This window comes from Pagrus pagrus (assembly GCF_965226575.1).
Source record: "Pagrus pagrus genome assembly, chromosome: 11".
In the NCBI taxonomy this organism is placed as follows: Eukaryota; Metazoa; Chordata; class Actinopteri; order Spariformes; family Sparidae; genus Pagrus; species Pagrus pagrus.
The window spans coordinates 24260615-24284622 of record NC_140195.1 but is presented as its reverse complement, the minus strand read 5'-3'; the positions used below and the strand labels follow the sequence as shown (position 1 = coordinate 24284622).

General features: G+C 40.7%; 2 protein-coding genes across 4 annotated transcripts; both read left to right on the top strand.

The window, feature by feature from the left end:
• Positions 1-990: 990 nt before the first annotated feature.
• Positions 991-13138, top strand: ttll10 (tubulin tyrosine ligase-like family, member 10). Of its 2 annotated transcripts, XM_084367333.1 has the most exons (12): positions 991-1228; positions 2971-3356; positions 3616-3766; positions 4009-4127; positions 4279-4399; positions 6470-6555; positions 8499-8685; positions 9042-9213; positions 10380-10520; positions 11870-11986; positions 12081-12174; positions 12366-13138. In XM_084367333.1, the coding sequence occupies exons 2-12, from the start codon at positions 3038-3040 to the stop codon at positions 13022-13024; spliced, it is 2166 nt and encodes a 721-aa protein (XP_084223459.1). In that variant the 5' UTR covers positions 991-1228; positions 2971-3037; the 3' UTR covers positions 13025-13138. The 2 variants fall into 2 exon arrangements, with proteins under 2 accessions (XP_084223459.1, XP_084223460.1); XM_084367334.1 differs by lacking the exon at positions 10380-10520.
• A 417-nt stretch (positions 13139-13555) lies between these two features.
• Positions 13556-23988, top strand: LOC311265768 (putative pleckstrin homology domain-containing family N member 1). 2 transcript variants are annotated; one of them, XM_084367749.1, is made up of 11 exons: positions 13556-14262; positions 16562-16688; positions 17441-17587; positions 17874-17960; positions 19680-19767; positions 19852-19988; positions 20095-20241; positions 21071-21157; positions 21430-21505; positions 21865-21941; positions 23490-23988. In XM_084367749.1, exons 1-11 carry the CDS (start codon positions 14168-14170, stop codon positions 23619-23621), a joined length of 1200 nt encoding a protein of 399 aa, XP_084223875.1. In that variant the 5' UTR covers positions 13556-14167; the 3' UTR covers positions 23622-23988. The 2 variants fall into 2 exon arrangements, with proteins under 2 accessions (XP_084223875.1, XP_084223876.1); XM_084367750.1 differs by lacking the exon at positions 13556-14262 and adding an exon at positions 14613-14698.
• Positions 23989-24008: the final 20 nt, after the last annotated feature.

Here is a 24008-nt window from a genome sequence, read left to right as displayed (position 1 = left end):
ATCGAGCTAAATCTAATTTGAATCATATACTTCAGGTTGTTATTCCAATTAAGAAGTAGCTAAATATATCATGAAATTTGTTACCAGACCCATAAACCGGCATATTTTGAGGGCTGTTCCCAAATTCATTAGTGACACACTTCAGTTGTCAGCTGAAATAACACAGAGTTGGATGAACCTGTTCTAAACGTGTTTTAAACACTTTCTGCTATAGGTGGATGCGCGCTTTAACTCCTTTCGTGTATGTGTCACTCCTGGTTACCCTACTGTATGCGTAATTATACGGTTGCATGGATGCTGGGTCTAAGAGGCACCCACCCCTGTCAATTATCAGACTGTTGGGAGGAAGAGAGGAGATTATGCATAATTGCCAACTGTGGCTGTGCCTGGGTGTTTCCTCCTGAGTCAAATCACTGAGACAGAAAGGTGATAAGTGGATTTGCCATGCGAGCAGACAAATGCTATGTTGCTCAACCGCGTGCCTGCCGCTGGATTTGGCACTAGACAATATGATTAATCATAATGTCTGCCGTAAAAATAATGATTCCAAGAAGCTGGTGAATTCATGTTCATAGTTAAATCATGTTTGGAGGCATTAAGTATCAGAAAGTTGTGATGTTTTGTGCTACACGCTTTCCTTACAGAATCTAAAACTTCCTTTTTTTTTACTCTTTTTATGACACTTTGCAAAACATATGTCACCGAGCCTGTGGAAAATATAATCTTACCTTTTGTGTCAGAATATAATACCTCTGAAAACTGGCAAATCCATTTTGATTGACACTCTGCTCTTATGTTACCATAGGGTTCGCACAACAGAGGCTTACAGGCAGTTAATATTGAATGAGGCTGAACTTAGAGGTGGGGTGGGTGTGGGATACATAATCTTGAGTAGCTGGTTTTGTCTTGAGCTGCTGCTGTTGTTTAAAGATTCAATCTATAAGAGGCAACTGTTGCTAAGGGTTCCATTACTAGAGTAACCGCTGATTGTTTACACTGGTCTAGTGGGTTTGCTTACTTGCGGTGTGACAGACTATGGCTGATTTCAGATGGCTAAACTGCTGACAGACCATGTGAGTTCACCTCTGTTGAGTCTGTCCCTCAGTCTGTGGGTTTGTCTGAGCCCTGCCGTTGGACTACAAGGCTGAGTGCACATGGCAGAGGAGGAACAGGCTGAGTAGGTTTCTATGGAGTCTGGCTGTCCATGTGTGTGACGCTGGAGTTGCAGGTAAAACACTTTAGCTACTATCTACAGACCTTTGGCATACTTCCAAACACTTCATTTGTTTGGAGGTATGCCAAAAGATTTATTACATGTTAACTATACAGACAAAAACAAGGCTAAAAGTATAAGCAGCTAGCAGGTGCTAGCTACCACCATGAAGCTAAAACCAAACAAAACTATTGTGCGACGTAACTGTGAGTTTTGCTCTGATGGTGGCGCTAGAGGAAAGGTAATTGGTTCATTATGGGACTATGAAGGCGCAAATTTCATTGTAATCTGACAACACTCCGGGGACTACAAATATCCACAGGCCAAAGTGATGGTCTGACACAGTTAAAGGTCAGGGGGCCACCAGAATCATTAGGAATCATTGCGTTTGCAAGATCCGACATAAATCTGTCGCCAGGAATCACGCTCTGAATGCATGAATACCCAAACCTTTAATATACGTACATGCCATTTTAAATAACAGTCTAGCCAGTAGTTAGAATATTGTTTTTCTGTGAGCCACACAGTTAAATGAACAGACAGCTTGACTGATCTGCTATTCTTAGGCCTTAATGTGTGACCAGCTGCTTAGAATTCACAATAATAAACAAGCCTACAGTCACAGTCATTTTTGTAGGCCAACCTGCCAAACATCCACTGGGATTTTTCCATTGGATTTTGGATTATCGCAGAATACGAGCTCTATGGCAAACAAAAGTTTATGATACGTACACGTTTGTTCCCCAAGACAATCTTCACAAATAAACACTTCTTTTATTTATTTTAATGCAATCATCAGAAGCAAAAAGCAAATGTTAGGCTATCAAAGCTAACAAATTAAACCTACTGTAGGTCCGATGTATTCAACGTCACCACCACTGAGCTGCTTACGTTACTACACACTTAAATAGATCTACAGGTTGGAAATTTTAAGTGAGAATAGTTTGTAAGTAATGTCAGCCTGTGAAGGTGGAATAGTGAGTAGACAAGTTTCTGTGTTGGCCGTGATGATGTTTAATGGCCCCAAACAACTGATGTTTAATTTAGCAACTTGTTAGAAACCTTAAAGCTTCAAAATTCATGGGTGGGGAACTACTGATATATTTTATTTTTATGGTGTAGAACAAAATGGAAAACAATCTTGTGTTATCACAGACCTTGTTTCAGGTATTTAACCAAGAACCCATTCAAACAAGGCTTTAGGTGTCATTCCTGCAGCACTCTATTGTCAACAGTTTTGCAGGTAGTTTTTAGAAAGAAACAAACAAACTTTGACCTTATTATGAGGCTAGATAGATAGTCGAAGAGGTCTGTAATATTGCAATTCATCCTAAGGGAGATATACATTTTGGTAATAAAGCTTTTGAGACATTTTGTGATAATTCACCCACTAGATGTTCAGATATTTCACTTGATAAGGGAAAATGGCACTAAAGAAAGTTCTGGGAATTATCAAAGTCATTAGGATTCATCCTGCGGGATCATCAATGCCTGGAAACCCGTACAACAATTGTTGATATATTTCAATCTGAACTAAAGTGATGAACTGACAGACTAATACACTGACACAGCCATCTCATGAGCCATTGTGTTAGCGTGGCTCATGAAAACAATCTCATGTGACAGCACCATCATGTACATGAATATTAATGAAGGGGAAACTCTTCTATTCCTCTCATTATCCACCGAATCAGCAGTGTAACTTGATCCACAATAAAAAGCAACATCTCATTCCTGGTCATAATGTCTGATTACAGGCTCCACCTGTCCTCCCGTGCTGGCATATTTCTAGTCATCACCAACGATCTGCAACAGCAGGAGGTCATGTCATCTGAGTGCTGGGTGGAGCCCTGCAGCGAGGGCCTGGCAGAGGAGACTGGACAGGAGAACCAACAAGAGGAAGAAGCACAGAAGGAGGAAGTGGAGGTTCCCTGTTGGGATAACCAACCTGCAGGAAGCCTGAGGCAGGAGGAGGAGCCAGGAGGAGCACAGCGACCTTCATCACCTGACCATAGTGGCATGCAGGAAGTGACATCAGGAGGTGGACTGGAGCAGGTCCAGAGGGAGGGGACACAGACTCGAGGAAAGAGAGAAAGGCTTTCACCCATGACTGTTAAACAGGAAAACCGGGATAGAGGCTCAGGTGCGTGGAGGGAAAAATAAATGTCATATGTTGATCCTTTACTGCGGTATAGTAAAACACAATCCAGCACATTTCAACAATAATAAAATGAAAAGGCAATTCCCATTCAGAATCATTCTTTTATAGTCTTTGAGGCTGACGGTAGCACTTCCCAGAGTTGACATAAAAATTTATTAAAATAATTGAAATGCACATAGTAATAGAACTTACTCTATGTGTTTGTGAATGTGTGCATGCATCATTTCTGTTTGTGTAACAGGTGCCTGCCTGGTGGAGCGATACCTCCGGAGGACCTTCCCCGGGGGTTTGTCAACTTGCTCCTACCCAGACAGGGACAGGGAGCGGCAGGCAGGAGAGCCCCGGGGGGCCGGGCCTTTCTACTTCTTTGGAGGAGCCAATGGGGCTGAAATGTACGTAGAGAAATATGAAACAAAAGAAATGAAAAGTATCAATAAGCAGTTGGATTTAGGTCTTTATAAAGTCTGATCACATTTGAAGATATAAAGCTTTTGGGGATTTTTTGCACGCAGCAGAAAAGCATTCACCTGCTGAATATTTTTTGTTTTGCTTCCCTAAACAGCCCTCGTATTCCATGTGACCCATGACCTCTGGTTTGTTGTAAGATTGATGTCCTCTGTGACTTTTCTTTTAGAGTGAGCAGCTACTGTGAGAGCAGGGGATGGAAGAGGATTTACAACAAGCACAGGGAGGATTTTAGACTGAAGTGGTGTGAGATCAAATCCTCAGCCAACTACTGTAACTTCAAAGAAGGTTCAGTTCACCATAAACGCCAAAGAAAATGAAAGATAATCTGAATCTCAGAAATGAAACTGTTTTCATTTCTCTTATAATTTCCAATAAAAAAGTGTAATTTTGTCTTCCATTCACAGAAAGAAAACTTGACATCCTCATGTGTTCGCAGGTGAACAGTTGCTGTACCAGATTCCCAACAACAAGGTCCTCACCACTAAGATCGGCCTCCTCAGCAGCCTGCGGGAGTACGAGCGAGTCTGCAGCAGAGTCAACCACGGGCGAGGACTGAGGTGAAGTGTGCAGCTGTCTTCCTGCTGTTCATTTCTAATCCAGACAGGTTGTGTCTATTGAACACATTTACAGATAGAGCAGTCTGTTTCTTTTATACTATTTATAGTTGTTTCACACATCTCCTAGCAACCACCTGGTACCTTCATGTAGATTCAACAGAGGCCCAGCTCTGCAAATACTGATCGAAAGACGTATCAGCCTGTGATACTATGTAATGAACACGGCCAGATTGCATCATCAGAAATCTGGCCTCCCATCTCACACAAGCTCAGTATTGAGCATTATGTGTGTCAATTATGTAAACTAAATAAGTGGTTCATTATTAAAAGTAAATTAATTCAGTTAAAGGAACAGTTCACCCAAAAAATCAAAAATACCATTTATCTATCTTCATTGTTCTGGTGTGATTTGGCAAATTTCTGAGGTAAAGGTCGTAAAGATGTCTGCCTTGCCTGCATATAATGGAACTAGATGCAGTTTCATGTAGGGACTATTTTCTTTCCGTATCACTGCGCAGACGGAAGAGTGCATCTACTCATGGACAAGAGGGGTGTGCTAGTAACATGCAGGGATGTTAACATAAAAAGGGTCCTCCTGAGCTGTAACATAAGCTGGTTTAGTTAGCTAGGTTTGTGAGTCAATGCACGCTTCCATCCGCGGTTACACTGTTGCTGGGTGTTCAGTAGTTTGGTAGAAAGAAAATGTCATATACAGTATATATTTTTGGCACTTTAAGCAGCACAAGCTGAAGCCCTTCTACAGTAGTTACATACATTATGAAGAGAAGGCAGACATCTCTACAGCCGATATCTCCAAACCCTGGCCTCACACCAAAACAATCTAGATGCATGTACTTTTGATTTTGGGATGAACTTTCCAAGTTTTACAACCTGATTTGTTTTAATGTGTTAAATATAATGTATGTATATATGTTAAATAGAAATAAGTCTTAAATATCAAAAAAACTGCTTTGACGGAATAAGATGTCCAAAGTTCAGACTAATAATTACATACAGCACAGTCTAATAGAAACAACCTGCAAAGTCCCATCATGCACGTGTAGTAAGACAAATGTATCAAATGACCAGTAGTTAATTATACACAGACAGGTCTCTCACAGAAAGGCTACAGAAACTAGTTTTGGAATAATTATTATAATTATAATTAAAATAGTTAATAAAGCTACTGCAACAGTAGTACTGCTAAGCTGAAAATGGTAATATATCTGAACACTGACTTACACATGATCACTACAGATGCACCTGCGTCAACTAAACTTAAGCTGAAGCTGACAAACTGAATCATGTTAATTACTTTGAAGATATGCGATACTTATAATGGACCAAACTGGTAATAATAATGCCCATTAGAAACAAATCCAACATGTTGAACATTATTTTCTGCTATTTTCCCAAAACATATTGTAATATTTATAATTTCTGAAAATGTTTCACTTACAATTCCAGGCAGCCACGGTCCTCCATTCAAAATTCATTTTCAGAGATGTAAAACTTTATTGAGTCAATTCATCAAAGTGTATATTATTATTTTAAATCAATCGGTAGTCACAGTACAAATATTTCCCCACTCAAGTTACTGTGCAAACATTAAAAGCAAATATGATGGTCACTGTAGTGGATCAACACACTTAAATACATTAATAAGAAAACATGGCTGTCTGACAGGTAGTCGAAGGTAGAAGTACATGTTTTATTTATCTAAAATAACTTCTTCAGGCAGTTTCAATTTTCATATTATATTTATGACACTTTTTTTCTTATCTGAGTAGCTGAGCACAGGGCCATTGAATTGGGCTTCCACCTTCAACTCAAAATCAAATCAGTTTAATTTATATAGCCCAAAATCACAATCACATTGCCTCAATGGGCTTTACAATCTGTACAGTGAGCGACATCCTCTGTCCTTAGACCCTCGATTCGAGTGAGAAAAAACTTGCCATATAAAAAAAAATACAAACCCTTTTAACAGGGAAAAAAAGATGGAAGAAACCTCAGAAAGAGCCACAGAGGAGGGATCCCTGTCCCACTTTGTTGTGTTGTTCCTCACAGGAGGCTGAAAATGGAAGAGTTCATTCCCACTACCTTCCGCATGGATGTGAGGGAAGAGAGGGAGGCTTTCTTTGCCCAGCAGGAGGGTAAAACGCACCATACATCTCAACCTCTAATGTGTTTCTTTACTGATGCAACAACAACACAACACTGGTCCAACTGGATTTGTGTTTGGTTAGTCAGCCCTGGTTTAAAATGAGATAAATCAACCCGTCATGCATCCAACAATGAAAAGAAACAGAATAGTTTGTCCTAGCCAGTGTTAAGACAACAGTTGCCATGGTGATTGTTTAATCAAGAGGTTGAGTTGGATGTTGGAAAATAATGCACTTCACCTCCCATAAGGCCCTGATAAAATCACCAGGGGAACATGCTGTTGCCATAGAGATGAGTCAGCAGAGGGCAGGGCTGAGGCACAAACACAAGGCGCTCCACAGGATGTAAAGCTGCGGCAGCATAAACACGACTGAATACATTTAATATTAAATATCAAACTCATTTTTCTCCATTTTAAGGACTGGAGATGAAATGGTCCACTGGTTCCTGTATCGCTTGCAGAGATGCAGACTTGCAGCGTTATGATAAGCGCTGTACAGGTTATAACAAACATGGTTATCACTAAGTAAACAGGAAAAGAGACAGACAGCTGGTTTAGATCTCTGGGTGATGGATGAATCTGTAGGAAGGCAGATGAGAAATGTACAAAACAGACCAAACAACAGAGTAACAGGAGATGAAAAAGCTGACAACGCTGCGTCTGAAAATCTCTCCTTTATTCACCCATTCACCGTTCACCACAGAACAAACACTCAGTATTTCACTCTGTACTGAGAAGTACATCGACACTTTTAGTGTCACATGTCAGTGTTGCAGGAAACATTGAGACTTAGTAAAAGTTGCAATACCTCAATGTGAGAATATTATTCCACTGTAGATTAGCCCCTATCAGCCTTTTAAATTATATTCTAGGTTTATTATTACAAATGTATCAACATGTAAGCAGCATTTTAATGATGTAGCTTAATGACTATAATTTTAACCACTTTATCTATTGTTGGATATGTTGATGAAGATTCTCAGTCATCCAGGTCATGGTAAATCTGAGTGCTGTATCGTAGGCAGCTGGACTTGTTTCAGTTGCCTACCTTCACCTCTCATCCAAGTGGCTTCATCAGTTCTAACTAACTTTTAAAACTGGAGTTTGCAGGCTTTTAAACTCTGTCTGGGAGTGTCCTTACAGAGATGTTAAGGCCACTTGTGGGTCGTTGACCCGACCGGCCTTCATGTGGGTTGCTAAAGCTAGGTGAGCCCAGGTGTGAATAGTTGTTAAGCAGTCTGGGGAGAGAACTCAGTACTGTCTGTAGGTGGGTGATAAGTAATGTCTTAGGCCACCTCCTCTGTTCAAAGACGGTTGTTGCAGTTTGATGTAGATGGATTTTTTCACTCCTCTTTCAAGCCATCTGTCTTCTCGGGCCAAGATGTTTACATTGTTGTCCTCAAAGGAATGATTTTTCTCCTTCAGGTGTAAGTGGGCAGCAGAGTCTTGACCTGAGGAGTTGGCCCTCCTGTGTTGTGCCATTCGTTAATGGAGAGGTTGTTAGGCCCTTTCTAGAGTCAGTATGTAATTTGTCTGTTCTCGGCTACTGTAGAAACATGGCAATGTAAATACTCAAGTTAAGTACAAGCTACTACTTTATAATCTTAATGTACACATCAGGCAAAGGTGAAGAATTGCCTTATAGGATCAAGAACATACTTTTTTTTTTTTTTTACACTTTTCAGATTTGAACACTCAAATAAAGTGGCAAAAAATACACATGGTGTTAGAAAGAGTAAATATGATGTCAGACGCAGCATAAGTCACATTCATTCATAGAATAAAGATGATAATATTACAGAAAAACAGAACAGAAAGAAATACCTGCAGCAACAGGATACCACAGAAAATATAGAACAGAGACCTGACAGTCAGTGACAACATCTCTGAGCAAAGTTGTTTCACATGATGTAACTTAACAACTGTTTCCAGGTGTGAGTAACAACGAGAGACAAATGTGGATCTGTAAGCCGACGGGTCTGAACCAGGGCAGAGGGATCTTTCTGCTGAAGTGTCAGGAGGAAGTCGCCGCCTTCAGACTGAAGCTGCAGCACATGGAGGACAGAGCGGCCAGCAGCAAGATGCACCAGCACCAGCCTCAGGCTCGCATTGTCCAACAGTGAGTGAACATAGTCAGTGATTGGGTCATTAAAGTGAATGTCATGTCACTTTAATCACGTCTACCCCTAAAGGGTAACATTTGTTCAAAGTTTTCAGTGTGTTTGGAAAACGTACAAATCTCCAAAACTGCAGCTACGAGGTTTTTACCTCAACACTGAATACTGAGAACAACACACAGAAGGGAAGATCTGACCATCTGAAACTACTGTGTATACAAATTTTCACTGAATATTTAGAGCATTTTGTCTGGGCAGTTGTCGTACTTCAAACATCTTCTTGCTGATAAATAAAAAATGACACATGTTGATGTAGCTGGTGAAATTATTATAAAGCAAACTGACATTTTTCCCTCAGTTACATCCAGCGTCCGCTGCTCCTGAAGGGGAAAAAGTTTGATGTGCGCTCATACCTCCTCATCGCCTGCACTGCACCTTACATGGTCTTCTTTTGCCATGGATACGTGCGACTGACCTGTGACCTCTACGACCCCAGCTCCAAAAACCTCTCAGCCCACCTGACCAATCAGGTACACCTTAATACGACAACATAGTCTTTAAACTGTCTTAAATGACCGAAACAAGTTTTTCCTCTGAAGTTGTGTAACTATCTTTTAAAGACAGAACTCCCACACAGGTTTTAGATTATCTACGGTGCTCCTTGATACATCCTGTCAAAATAGATTAGGAAATGACTAATACTTGCTAAGCATGTGGTCTGAATAGACTCTATCACGCGATGTATGACCTTTGTGTAACTGTCAGGCAGATATTTTTTACTTCTTTGCAGTTGTTGGGTAATATTTCACTGAAAAACAAAATAATTCTGCCGCGCAGCTTGTCTGTCTAATTCTTTCGATCCTGGTTAACACTTTTGCGACCACAGAAGAGGTCATCGTGCTGTCATTTACCAGAGTGCCAACATTGAATAAAGCAGTTTCTTTTCTTTATACTGTACAATATTTTGACTGAGATACTGCTGTAGGGATTTTATTTTGCTTTTTCAACAACATAGGAACGTTGTAATATATTCAGTGTAACATACAAAAGTACAAAGATTTTCCAGTTGGCCACTTTTATCGGCCCCAGAAAGACAGAAAGACAAATTGTTTAAAACTAAAATAAAAAATGATAATAATAAAAAAGAAAAGTAGAAATATCACATCAAACACAGTAAATCATGGGTTCCCAAACTTTTTCATGAAACAGAATAAATGCACATTAGACCAGAGACCCCAATTTGAAAGGATTTTGTCTCAAGGAAGTCTGAAGAAAATTGTCTTTAATGTCAATCAATGATCAAATCACAATCAATTAAAACAACAAAATGAAGGTTCACCTGAGACAATCCACCATGTGATTTGGTTTCAATAAGAATCAATACGCAGCTTTAAAACATATTTCCGTATACATGTAGTATGTCAGAAATGGTTGCCATGTCTTATTAGTTTACTTGTATTGCCACCCAACGTATTCTTCATTCTCTCCGTGAGTAAAAACTCTTATAAGTTCTCCAGCCCACCGGAGACACCACTGTTAATTAATGTTAACTGCTTAACTTGTTTAAGGCCTAAAATTAACCATGTAACCAAAGACTGATGCGTCCCATCAGTCTTTGGTTGAATAGAGGAAGCGCTGGCTGTGGCACTGTCTCTCTGCTTCATGTGTCTCTGGTCCCCCTGCTGTCTGTCTCCAGTACATGCAGAAGAAGAACCCTCTGTACAGCCAGCTGAAGGAGGACACTGTGTGGTCCATGGAGAGCTTCAACACATACGTCAACGACAGGTTTCGGGTTGCCAAGGGTCTGCCCAGGGACTGGGTGCTGGGCACCTTTGCAGTGAGTGCTGCTGTGGGTCATGGCTCTCGGGGACCAATTACCATTATAATGATGGTTGTTGGCGCTCGCAGCTAATTGAGATTGTGGTTAGGCTCTGATGAGCTCACTCCTGTCTGAGGAAATATCATGTTATTACTGAAAGGAAATATCACACTTGCTGTTTTGGTGGTTGTTTTTTATCCACGGTACCTTTCAGTACTACAAGCAGTGCACGGTGCATATATTTTAATCAGTTTAATCAGTGGCTGCACCAGTTAGAGAGAAACCGCAAACATTTATAGTGACACACACTTTAAGTAGACACAAAAAACCACAATGTGGCTTTTTGATTCAATCGAAACCTGCCATTGTGTTCCAAACACAAGTCTGTATACAAGTCAAACTGTCTGTACACACTGTTAAGTGTACAGATGGTGAACTTTTCTGTAGTGCTTGTGAAAGCTGCTGAGTATTCTCTGAGCAATTGATCAGACTTGACAAAATATCACCTGTATTACACCCTGCCATCCAGATGCTATCAGTTGCATTATGGGAAGTGCAGGATTTAGGTTTTTAAAGCTTAAATCATACCTCGGACTGGAGGTGGGGGTATCTGGGCCTCTTCTGCATCGATAATTTCCATTCTTTTAAAATCTGCCTCTCACAATTTCTCCAACAACTGGAAGTGCAATACCACCACTGAAGTACTATCTACTGGCATGTTATAGAAGTGTCTTCACATTGATATTATAATCATCAGGACGATATTACTGTACTAGCACTGTTACTGCTGCTAGTGTAGCTTAGTTTCTCTCTTGAAATGACTAAACTTACTTTTATATCAGGCAGTGTTTTCGCTGTTAAGATGCTAAGGTTGCTGAGATACAGTGATAAGCTTAAAGCTGCGCTAAACAATATGCTTATCTACTAGCTTCTTATCTTAGCATCATTTTGGCTTTCCGGCCAACGGATTTCTCTCTCATTTGCCTTGTTTTCAGCAACAGCAGCTGGCTCATTTCAGCTAAAAAGGACTGATCTGCCAGCACCAAATAGACAGGCAGACAGCTATATTCACCAGGTGGCCTCCAAATGGATGATAACATTGCTGCATGCCTACTCGATGTGTAACTAGCAGCTATTTGCTAATACATTTACCACAACAACAAACACAAACCCGGTCGCGAGTGAAGAGATCAACAACTGACATAAAAGGAGAAGACGAATAAATCATCTTTGAACAATCTTGAACAAATTCAAACACGTCCTATCAAATATTGTTGTTAAGAGAAAGGCAGTGCTAATACGTCACTCTGAGGCCTGATGGATGATGGGCTGACTGACTGATTGTTTTTCTGTTCTCCGTACATCAGAGGCGCATGCAGCAGATCATGACGCAGTGTTTCTTAGCAGTCAAATCCAAGTTAGACTGCCGACTGGGCTTCTTTGACTTGATTGGCTGCGACTTCATGGTTGACGAGGACTTCAAGGTGGGCGAGACTTTGTGAAATATCTAGGTGGTGGCCGGCATTTAACATGTGAAATGATAAGCATGTTTTGTATGTCTTCATGTGCTGTTAACAGGTGTGGCTGTTGGAGATGAACTGTAATCCAGCCCTCCATACAAACTGTGAAGTGCTAAAGGAGGTCATACCCAGAACTGTTGTGGAGGCACTGGGTGAGCGTACTTTTTTTCAGTAAATGCTGATCAACTAAATTAACCACAAAACAAAAATGTTCTCACTTCATCTCACTGTGTGCATGGTGCAGTCATAGTTCCCTTTATTTGATATGTCAGTTTACTCAATGGCTCAACGGGCTGAAGTGTGATACCACCCAACATGTTTTTATCTGCTGTCACTCCTATAGATTTAACTCTTGAGATCTTCAACAAGTGCCGTCTCAGGCAGAGGATTCTCCCTTTGGCCAGCCAGAGGGAGTTTGTGCTGCTGTACAACGGAGTATTTCCTCCTGATTCAGCGCTGGCCTGCAGCAGGAGCAACACAAGCACTGAACTCAACCAGAAAAGCCCCAAAAAGACACAAAAGACCGAACCCAGAAGATGTAAGTCAGGGATCGAGGGTAGAATTGTCCCGTCAGCGTCCCCTGGTAGTTCTGTGAATGTCTCATCGAGCTGTGGAGGAAGGGGTGGTTTAAAGTCTGTCCACTGTCCCACCACCTCGCCTCTCCATCCAAGCGCTCCATCAGTACAGACTGTCAGGAATAAGAACCCCAGGCCTCGGGTCGAACTCAAGCTGAGCAAATGTACTTTGCATCATCATTTGAAGACTGCAGGTGAGGGGGGGCACTCTAAGACTCAGCAGAAGACGAGGATCATCCTGTCGCTGTCATCACCAGCGCTAAGTGAAGGGATCTCCGTCCATGGGTCCTCTGGGACAATGACACGATTCCCTCCTCATGCTCCACCTCCTTTGTGTCAGAGCAAGCAAAGAGCAGAGGATCCCAGTGAAGAAGAGCTCAAAGACGACACAAAGAGTGTAGTTTCTGGGATGAAAGAGGAATTGTGACGCTTTATATGCAGAACAACTGTGATCTTGAGAGCTTTGGTGAAAAAAGTTCCACGCTTTGGACTCATGATGCTGTTTTACTCTCAAAGAAATGATAATAAATGTTTAATGTGACCATGAAGGGTGATAACTGGGCATTTTACTGATGTTTTGTGAGGAATATGTCCTGTGATTTGATTTAAAAACAGGCTTTCCTATAATGTTAGACTTGTTAACTGGAATCGAAGCACAAATCAAATCACAGCTGTGGCAAATGGAAAATATATCCATCAGTCATCTTACATCACTTCACAGAAACAAGAGAGCAACTCTTGTGCTGCGGAGAGCCTGAAACACTCAGACGTGATTGTGTACCAGCCCTCCCACCATCTTACTGTAATTCTAACCAGGAAGATCAACACAGGGCTCCACTCTGCAGTTGTTGTGGCTTGTTGTTTTGACTACAGCCCTTTACCTCTCTATTTCATAACTCATAATTATCTCACTTGCCCATCCATATTCAGGCCGGGTGCTGGTAAACACAGGGGGGCATTGGTTCTCATCTTTCCCAACAGGATGCTTGCTTCATCCACATGCTTCTGAACTTGAACATCAGAGTCCAAGTTATCAACATGAAGAGGTGCCATATCTGTAAAAGCTGCTGACGGTAAGCTCACTTTGAGTGACAGTAGTACCAGTTTTCATTTTCTCGTGCGTTTGTGTCAGCAGGTTCCCAGTCTGAGTTCAGAGTGCAAAAAAACAAACGGAGGAAGCTGCTCACTTCTCTACAGACAGACAGCCAACTGACAGGAAGGAAGGAAGAACTATTACACTTGAAGATAACTTCTTGCCACTTTTATCTTCAATTCCTCTTCAAAAGCATTGACACCTTTCGTTCTCGAGATTCTATGGAAATTTACACTACACGTTGGCGAGAAGGGGGAACTAGAGCTTAGCGGCAACCCCCTCCCTCCCTCCAGCACACTATATCCTCTTTTGGACCCAACCAGCCCCCGTTTTTTTTTTTTTTTTTTTCATTTTATCTCTTTGGTTTTAGTGTGGCACACACACATACACAGTGGGGATGATCGTCTGGGCAGATGGTGCTCAGTGTGTGGACTAGAAGCTGAGACGAGGCAAAGAGGGACAGACTCCCTGTCCATCATGGGATGCTGCAGTGTGACCCAGAGGCATACTGGAGTGGACGAGGTGGGCCCTGATGAGATCGAGCTGCTGGAACTCTCTGGAGACAATTTAGGGTAAGAGACAAATACAAGTTAGCAGATTAAAGCAAGTGCTCAGAAATAGAAACACCATGGTGGGGGATTCACACAGTCATGACTGTACTTGCATCCAGGAACAAAGTATCACAGAGGAAATAAGAGCTACAGATAAAGCAGCAGTACCTCAGCATAAATGTGAATTTAATTATCTTTAATGTGCTTATCTTCACAGCTTAAGAGAGAGTGTCTTTTAGGTTTGTTTAAATGTGGTTCTTTTGTGTGTCGGCATGTTCTGGAGGAGGAAGTGGCGACAGTCTCTGAACTGAAAAGAGCACCTTTTTTTTTCAACCTCTGTGGTTTTATTTGGCATGTCGTGCATCACGTTCTGGAGCTGAGAATGCAAAACAGCAGAGAAGTTGGCCTCCTGCTTAACCTTTATGAAAGAGTGTTATTTCCAGGATGTACACTCTACGTGAGTAACAGGATATGCTTTACATAGAAAACCTCTACACAGAAAAGGTTCTGTTACAAACCCTTTAAATTACAATGAAAACACCTGCACGACAACATATTACATCCAGATGATTTCCAGCCATCAGCACCCAGCACAGCAACAAGGCAGGAGAAATAATTGGCTCCTATTTACTCAACATGAACTTGTGGGACTCAGTGACGCTGCACTGATGTGATTAGCAGATTACTATAAGACAATGGCTGAAGCATGGCGGGGTTTAATAATAATACAGAGTCAGAGCGGGACAAATCCCTGCTCGTTCTGAGGCGGAGGGATTAGCACAGACTAATCATAACAGTAGCTACTCGTCCTTATGTGCGGCTGTTTGATAATTACTGCTTATAGTTGCAGGTCACTTGGGTTTGACTGTTGTAAAGATACACACTTGTACGTAGATACACACGCAACGCAGCAGGTATGTTTTATGATAGAAATGTACACACAAATCAAGAGCTGTGTCCAAATTCCAAATATAGTAATTGTTTAAAGTATAAAACTGCTCACTGATATTTATGGTGAGATGATTTTGGCTGTGAATGTACAAGAAATGTACGTACCCGCGCTTCCAGGCATTGACGCAATGTGTGCACCAATCCGTGTCGTTCAAACAGTAAATTTACACAGAGAATGAAAGATATCTCCAAAGGTTTAGTGCGTTTATTGTTATTATTTTATTTACTTAATGTTTTAATAGAGGCAAGTAAATATCATGGAGGTAGTCCATAGATGGGCCTGTAAAATGAATACAAAACAGCACAAAACAATACAATTCATGACACCATTCACAACTACATGGCTGATACTTAAACTTGAGGATAACACTCTATAGTAGCCATCATTAATACATGGTAAATGTATAGTTAATTAAACTTGAAATGTTAATAGTTATTTCACTGATAACAAACGATAAAATACTTTATAAACCATTTATTAAACAACTGTAAAGGTTTAGAAACATCAGTTGCAATTTTATAATGGCCATCCAAATTATGTTTACAGATGAACTACACAGTATTTATTAACCGTTTACAAAGTATTACAAACATCAGTTGGGATTTTACAATTAACAATTCTTAATAAATGGTTTATAAGGTATTTCATTGTTTGTTAACATTGAATTACAGTAACTATTAACTCAACTTTAATTAACTATTAACTAAAGTTTAATTAACTATAAACCTCCCATTTATTAATGATGGTTATTATAACGTGTTACAGAGGCTTTACCAAGGGGCACCGAACAAGAGCGAGGTGTCACTCAGCTGCGTATTCAGACATTTATGGATGCGTTTGATACTGGCAATGTAATGAAATGATCAAAAGTTAGTGTATTTAATATGGCTTATCTGCTTCCCAATCTAAATGTTAAGATGATAGCTGCACATCATCTGTCTATCATCAAAACCAGTTTAAAGTTAATATGTGGCACATACTAATGCATGGTCTTATGTCTGTGATGGACAAAGGCTGCAAAATATGTTGGTGAAGGGTCAGCAGGCGGGACTGTCTCTGCTCTGACGTCTGTAATCTGATTATGTCTGGCTGCTGCTGGGCTGCAGGGGGGTCAAGACAAGTCATTTAAATTGTGATATGTCCTATTGCTCGTCAGTCTCTATACAGCATATCTTCTGTTAGCCTCACCATTATGAAACACATACAAGCAGGAGCTCACAATCATGGACAGCTTAGCTTCATGTCTGCCCACATCCGTGCTACAACGAGGCCACCGAGCTAACCACTGAGCCACTGTGGCTTCAGCATTGACTGCTGCTACGTGACAGTCCTCACTGATTAACTGTGTTAACATGTGTGTGTGTTCAGGGTGTGGAGTCTGGGAGAAACCAGGCTTCAGCTGTCAGTGAGGAACAGCAGGGACGAGCAGAAGCCACTACCACCGCTGCCACCACCACCACCACGCTACCCTTCAGTACGACACCTGGAACAAGAGGTCACTATGTGTGTGTGATGAGTGTGTGATGAGTGTGTGGTGTGCAGGACAATGAAAAAAGACAAGCGGAAACTTCATGGTGCAGCGTTCACAGTCAGAACACAACGTGTGGCTCATCATGGCAAGCACTTTGACACTTTTTTGTGCACAAGCAGAGTGTGGCGAGATGTGCCACACATGAATACCAACAGTTTCCACTCGGTGCTGTTATTTGTGTTGAGGCCAGACACGCTGTAAACACGCTGTATGAATTTCCATGACATAACTGAGAGATTCTGCATCCCCTGTTTGGTGTGATTCAAACTTTACGGGAAACAAGGGAGGAGGAAACACTGCAGCACAAACTGGAGTTCTTACACTTCTTTCCACTTGAATTAGCAGCCAAACTCCTAGAGAACAAAACAACACGGTCCTCATGCATTTATGTCTAGAAGAACAGACGGTATTTTAATTTTAGATATCGAATTCCCCTGAATTGTGCAACATCTTGCCCAAACAACAAACACTAGACGCTTGCTACAGTGAAACAATCTCCAATTTGCTGAGCAATGCATGACTCATCACATGTGGCCACATATAAATACTGGTGTGGTGCATGTAAAACAAAACACACACAGCATGCACGATAATTACAGCAACATACAAGGTTTATAAGAAATTAGGGAAAATGGCCGCCCACTAGAAAAGCCACAAAATATTCAAAACTACATATTATCATCAAGAGACGTGCTGATGCAGTTTTGTGTCTGTAGGTGGTGCTGTGGGGCAGGAGCAGAGACGAGTTGCACCACAGGATTTACTCCAAGCAGCCAATCAGGGAATGGGAAGGCCAACCTCCCCACATGTATGGAGAGATCATCCACTCCTCCCTGGTGTCCCTCTACAACAGCTACACACAGGTATCATGGCACCACCCACGGGAGTCAGCTGGGGGTTATGAGGTGTGGCTCCATCAGTGCTTCATCAATACAATACCCCAAACTGATTAAAAGACTAACTTCTGTCTTTAAAGCCAAACCTTTTCTTGTTCTTAACGTAAGACATGAACATACAGCTGATGGAGCCGCTGATCAAACTGTTTGAGAACTGAACACGATGAATTAATGATCAGGAGTCAGTGTGCTGCATTATGTTTTGCTTTTCTGGTGTTAAATCTGTGCCACATGTCTTCGTTTGGCCCTTCAGGGATCCAGTGAACACTTCCTGGTGTTGTTCTCTTTCCACCTGCTGATCCTCTCCCTGGACCACTCGCGACAAGACTTCATTTATGAGGTATTCTTTGTAAATTTCACTTTAAAAAGACAGTGTAATGTAATACAGTGGTTATGAGCGGATACATTTCAAACAAGTCACAGACCAACCTACGCTAGTAGTCTCAAAACAGAAGTCCCTGAAAATGAACACAGGACGCGAAACCAAACAACTGATAAAGTTATATTTATACTTGGTCAGCTGAAAGATGTTTGTAAGCTCTCTGGTAATCTTTAACCACAACACAGATCAAATGACTGTGACAGTGAAAGGTGTCATCATTGTGACTCAACTATGCCGTTGTCCTCAGCTCTAAATAACGTTTTTGTTTATAGTACTCATTGATTTCATCTTCAGCAGCAACAGGCGGCTGTTTTCAAAATGTTATTCTGATAAGGTCACTGTAAACTACATGCTCAGCACCAAACAGAGGACAGAAGAAAGTTAGCAACTACATTTTGACTATAATGGAGCATTAGGCCGCGAGAGAGGCAGATATTTCCCTCGGCAGCTCCACAGTGAACTACAAAAAAGTTGAGTGAAAACTGGACATGCATTCTCAGTTACAACACTAATGTTCCTCTGTATCTTCTGGATGTGTAAATTACAAATGTTGTCTAATTCAGCAGCCATCACAGCTTTAACGTGATAATACTGTATGTCAGTGAGGCGTTTACACCCTGTTCTGCTGCCCCCAAGTGGCAGAATCATTGAATATGAGACCATTTGATTTTTATGAAACAAAGGTGTTTCCTATTGAACACTTCAAGATTTTTAAGATGGTGGATTTTTATAAAGTTTCATCAAAAGCCAAAAAATTTGTTATATGCCTTGTAGGAAACATCTTCAAAGATACATTCTTCGACTGGCTCTCATAATCAAAAAACTGTTTAAAGCCTAATTACATTTGAAAATGTTGTCAGAATAAAATACTGTTAGCTCATGAACGTGTGTATGTATGTGCTAAAAGCTAAAAGGTGGCATTTATGTTATGAGTACTCAGTAGACTGGCTTTTTTTAGACAGTACCCAATTCACTTGAAAAAGCTGAGTAGTTATGCAACTGTCAGTATATTAGTCAAATCAAAACTGACCAGAATCATGACTTTTAGTTTCTAGTATATGTCAAGCTCCAAAACCACTGACTTCTACGCTCTGCATAGTGCGTTTAACTTTCAATTTTGTACTTAAGTTTGAAGTTACTGTAAAATGTGTATGATTAAATATTTACATGTAAAAAAGTAATCAGAACTGATAAAACAAGAGAGTAAAATGGTATGTTTTCTTCATTTATCTGACGTATTTTATATCCGGTGTCATGTTGAAGTCTGATTCCTATTGACGTGTGTCATCTACTGACCTTAACCTGCACTGCTGGGTGGCAATTCTGAATGGAGGGCAACATTATTTGACTGGAGAACAGACTTTGTCATTGGAAAGTATCTTATATTGCGTCATTAATAGGGAATTTTAACTTTAAAATGTTTCCATGTACTGTATGTGGATGGTTTATTAATTTGCCCTGCGTTGTCTAAGGCCCAAGTTCACATACAATTTTTTCTCTAGAATTTAAAACATCGCATCACCATCAAGAGAACATTTGATGTAACAAGTACTAATACTGCAGAATAATGTCAACCAGTGTTGATGTTTGTGTTGTTTTCCTGCATAATAGTCTGTAAAAACGCTGAAGCACAATGACAGACATGATTTTAAAGTTTTGTCTTCTCTTGTCTCGCAGGGCATCCTTCCCCTCTCTGGACTTTCCTTACAAGCCGTCTCCGTGGACCCTGACACGTCGCATTCACCACACATGTTTGAGATCAGCGGTGAGTCAGTGGAAATTACCAAGTTCAGCTAAGACATGGGGATGCAGTGTAAAGCACTGAGCATGAGTTATGTTTTTCTTCCAGGTCCAATGATGGATTCCAAGGTCTTCGTATGTTCAAGTGCTGCAGACTTACAGAAGTGGATGAAACACATAGAAGACAGGAGATACAAGTCTATGACACAACCCATGAGTCCCTCCCACTGCGCTCTCTCCTATCTAGTAATGACTAACTGTTGTTTATCTGGTTACACCTGTACATGAAAAAGCTTAAAAGCTTTCAATGTTTTTGTTGATAAAATGATTGAATGCAGTATTTCTCCCCTAGTTACCCTGTGATGAGCACTGGAAAAGAGAAGAACTGAAAAATTACTTACAACAAGCCCCGATATGGCAGTGGGAGGGCTCGCCAATACAGCACATGGGTCAGCCGGGCTGCATATCGATGGTCCATATCATCAACACGCAGAGACAGGTAATAAATACTCTCACACTGTAAACACATATAGGAGACCAGAGATGACTTGTGTGTTCTTCTTTTTGTATGTTTTATAGTCTCATGATGATCGCAAAATCTTGACATTAGAAGTTTTGTTTTCCTGGAATCAAAAAAAAATCTATTTTACATGTAATAAACAATTATTTGATGGCACAGCTACACAACTCGTGTGTCGAAATGATGGAAGAATGTCATCACATCAAGCTTGTTTTGTTAGAATAGCAAAACAAATGTGGCTTTTCACCAGTTTGCACCGTTTTTTCTTTTGTATCATAAAACGTAATTTTAAGTAAGTCAGGTTTCATGTTAAATTTGACCTGCTGACATACAATGTGTCATTCACTGTAGTGGCTGACATTGGTCTCAAGGATGGTGACATTTATTTAACAGAAACTAATATTTTCTCAAATTAGCAGAGAAAATATGTATACATGATGAATGATAAATCTGGTTTTATTAACATTGTAATCACAATGTTTAGTGCTGATCCCTGGGAACATGGTAACATTAACATAAGAATTGCTGCCGTTTGTTATAATGAAGGGAGACACTCAGGCAGCAGCACTTAAACAAGTACAACGTAACCACATTAGCATTTCTCAAAAATGTTTTTTAAGACACAAGTTAAAATGAACTGCAATAATTCTTTAAAATGCAACTTGTGGCACATGTGAATATGGTAAATATCCAATCCATACAATATTATAGAGAGATTATTTTCTGTGTCACAGTATTTTGTCAGTTGTATTATCTGTATCTGACAGTTTACAACAATAACAGAGACATGTTGGCTTTGTTCTCACAGGGACTCCAGGAGAGACTGATGGTTCTCTTCCCTCAAGACGTCCTGCTGCTGTCAGTTGACAACAAGCGTCTGAATATAAGATATGAGGTAGTGTAAAATGACTCTATGGGAAAAATCCATAATAATACCTCGTCCACCACTGTGGCAAGGCTACGTGTCCCGCTAATCTTTACACCGTGCTTGTTCTTTTGACACATGACATATAACATGGGTGGAACATTTTGTAACTCACACCTGCCGCCCACAACATCACTCAGTGCATCTGAGTCAGAAGAAAGGAAGAAAATTAGGTTCTTGTTGTACAATCATGGTTCAACTTCTTAAATAATTCATTTTTCCCCCTGTGTCCTTTGTAACAGGGCAGGTTGCCCCGACACAGCATCAAAGCAGTGGAGAGGTCAGCCCTGCCTGGACGGCTGGAGTTTGAGCTGATAGGTATGAACATGTGACATCAATACCTTTTTTGCTAAACATTGCATTGGATTAAAGGTGCAATATGTATAAATGTTTGTTGAAAAAACATCCAACACTTAACCAACATTATCAACAGGTCCAAAACTCCTGTGCCAGCAGAGTAAACACAGTTTGGACTGCTAGCTGCATGCTAACTGAGCTAATTAGCTAACAGCAGTGACAGTTGGCAGCGGTAAGCAGTTACTCTGGAAATACACTGCCCCCTATTTGTATGAACAACATACTCAACATGTGGCCAGTTCTTACATATTGCACCTTTAAAGCGAGACTCAGTGCAATGAGGAATACTTTGGTTTGATCTGATCTCTGTTGTGTTTCAGGTGAGCTGATGGAGCCGCTGCTGATCTCTTGTGTCTGTCAGGAGGATTATTGGAACTGGATCTTTCAACTACAGCAGGTTAGACTGTCAGTGCTGTGTGACATCTTAAAATACAAAGTTTGAATAATGAATGAATAAGAAGTTGGTGAAGAATAATTCATGGACCTTAACACAATGCTAAAAGAGGCTGAAAGAGCTGAGAAGAGCTCAGGGGAACTGAAGAGGTGGGGAATATATGGGCAACATGGCGGCACAGTATCCCAGCTGGTGCAGGGCTTTTCTGTGTGGAGTTTACATTTTGTCCTGGTGCTTAATTGGGATCTGTCTCGGTGCTCTGGTTTCCCCGCCATCAACACATGTATATTAGGTTAATTCTCCAGTCAGTGCCTTTCACCTCTGACCTTTAGCTGGTCCCTGGGTGCTGTACGTTGGCTGCCTACTGCTTCTCAGGGATGTGTTGAATGCAGAGAACAAGTTTGACTACATTGTACATTGTATGATTGTATGTGATTCATTTACACTTAATAACTTGATCTATTATTAAGTAAGAAAAAATATATACGGCTGTAATACAGATTTAAAAGCGCAATATGTAAGAATTGGCATCCTGTCGAATTCACAATGAGTAACTGCTAAATGCTGCTAACTGAAGCTGCTATTAGCTAGTTAGCTCTATTAGCCATGTATTTAGTGTTTCAGACTGGGATCTTGAAGCACCACTAGCACAGGAATGTTGGACAGGAATGGGCTTTTGCTCCTTTACAGTTTTTTTTATTAATCGACTCACCTAAATATGAATCCTTCCTAAAGCCTGGTTTATAATTGTATATACTGGGCGATATAATATAAAGGACCATACTGGTGTGTTGCATGTTTCAGCCCAGTGATATGTGGGTTATGTGCTGAGAGCAGGTCAATGTGTGTAATTTGCCTCTCAGATTATCCATTTGACTAGTTTTTAGAGGCTGGCGGGAGACAAACTATTCAGCATTTTTCAGGAAAATAGCAACGGCTTAAGCTGCTATAATTGATATTTTTGTATTCACAGTGCATCAGATGAATATGTGTAATGATGATTAGAATGTCTCCAAATGCAGCAGGCCACACCAGACACTTCCTGCAGACCAAAGCAGAGCTAAAAGGACAGTGATCATTGGACTTGCATCACTCCACATAAATGCTTATGTCGCTCCATATCTGCTGGATGTGTCAATTAGCAACTGTCTATTAAAGAGGATCCCAGCCACTGTTTTTAGCCTACTGTATATGCTGCTTATCCTTTTTCTATTGATGCTAACCATATTATACTGTACTACATGCTGCAGTGTTTATTAGTTCTGTTCACAACTTTCCTATCTTAGTTTGGTATGAAAATCTACTTGTACAGACTTGTTTGAGATCAAAAGCATACTTTTTGTAAATTTTGCTCCATGCTGGTTGCATGGAAATGCAGCTGAAAGTACAGATTATTTTGAGCTTCCTTGGGATTATATAGCAGATACAACACGTTATGGTACAAACACTTCCTTCGTATAGCCCGTCATGGTTTCCTTGATTCTCAAAAAATCCTTTTTGCCGTTATAAAGTTTGTGTTTGCATCAACACGCTTTTCTGTTTGCTCTGCAGCCAGACAGAGGCAGCCACGTTACTGTGAGTCACCCTGCACCCCCGATCATGCCAAAGCTGCAGAGGAGCAGGAAGGAGTCCCACGAACCGATGATAACAAGCGACAAGTGTCACATCAACGGACGCAGCTGACTCAACAGAAAAAGCCTGGAAGTTCACTGTATTTATAAATCCAACATGTAGATAGTGTGTACATATTACTTCCATGTCTAACTGTGCCACAAAATGGAGTGAAGATGTTCTGAAGTGCCCTCACCCTCATTTTGATATATCTGGGTGATTTTAATTTTGACTCTGAGGGACTGAGAGGACACTTATAGTTCACTTTCATGTCGGGACAAACAGAAACAAGGTCATGACCCAGTTTAAATTCAGACCACAGCTGAAGGAATGTTAGCTGTAGAAACTGTAGAGAAGACAGAACTGACAAATCTGTACATATGTAGCTTTGATGTCTTTACCGTAAAATACACAGTGTTTGACTTTTTCACAATAAACTCTAAAATAATAACCGAGTCA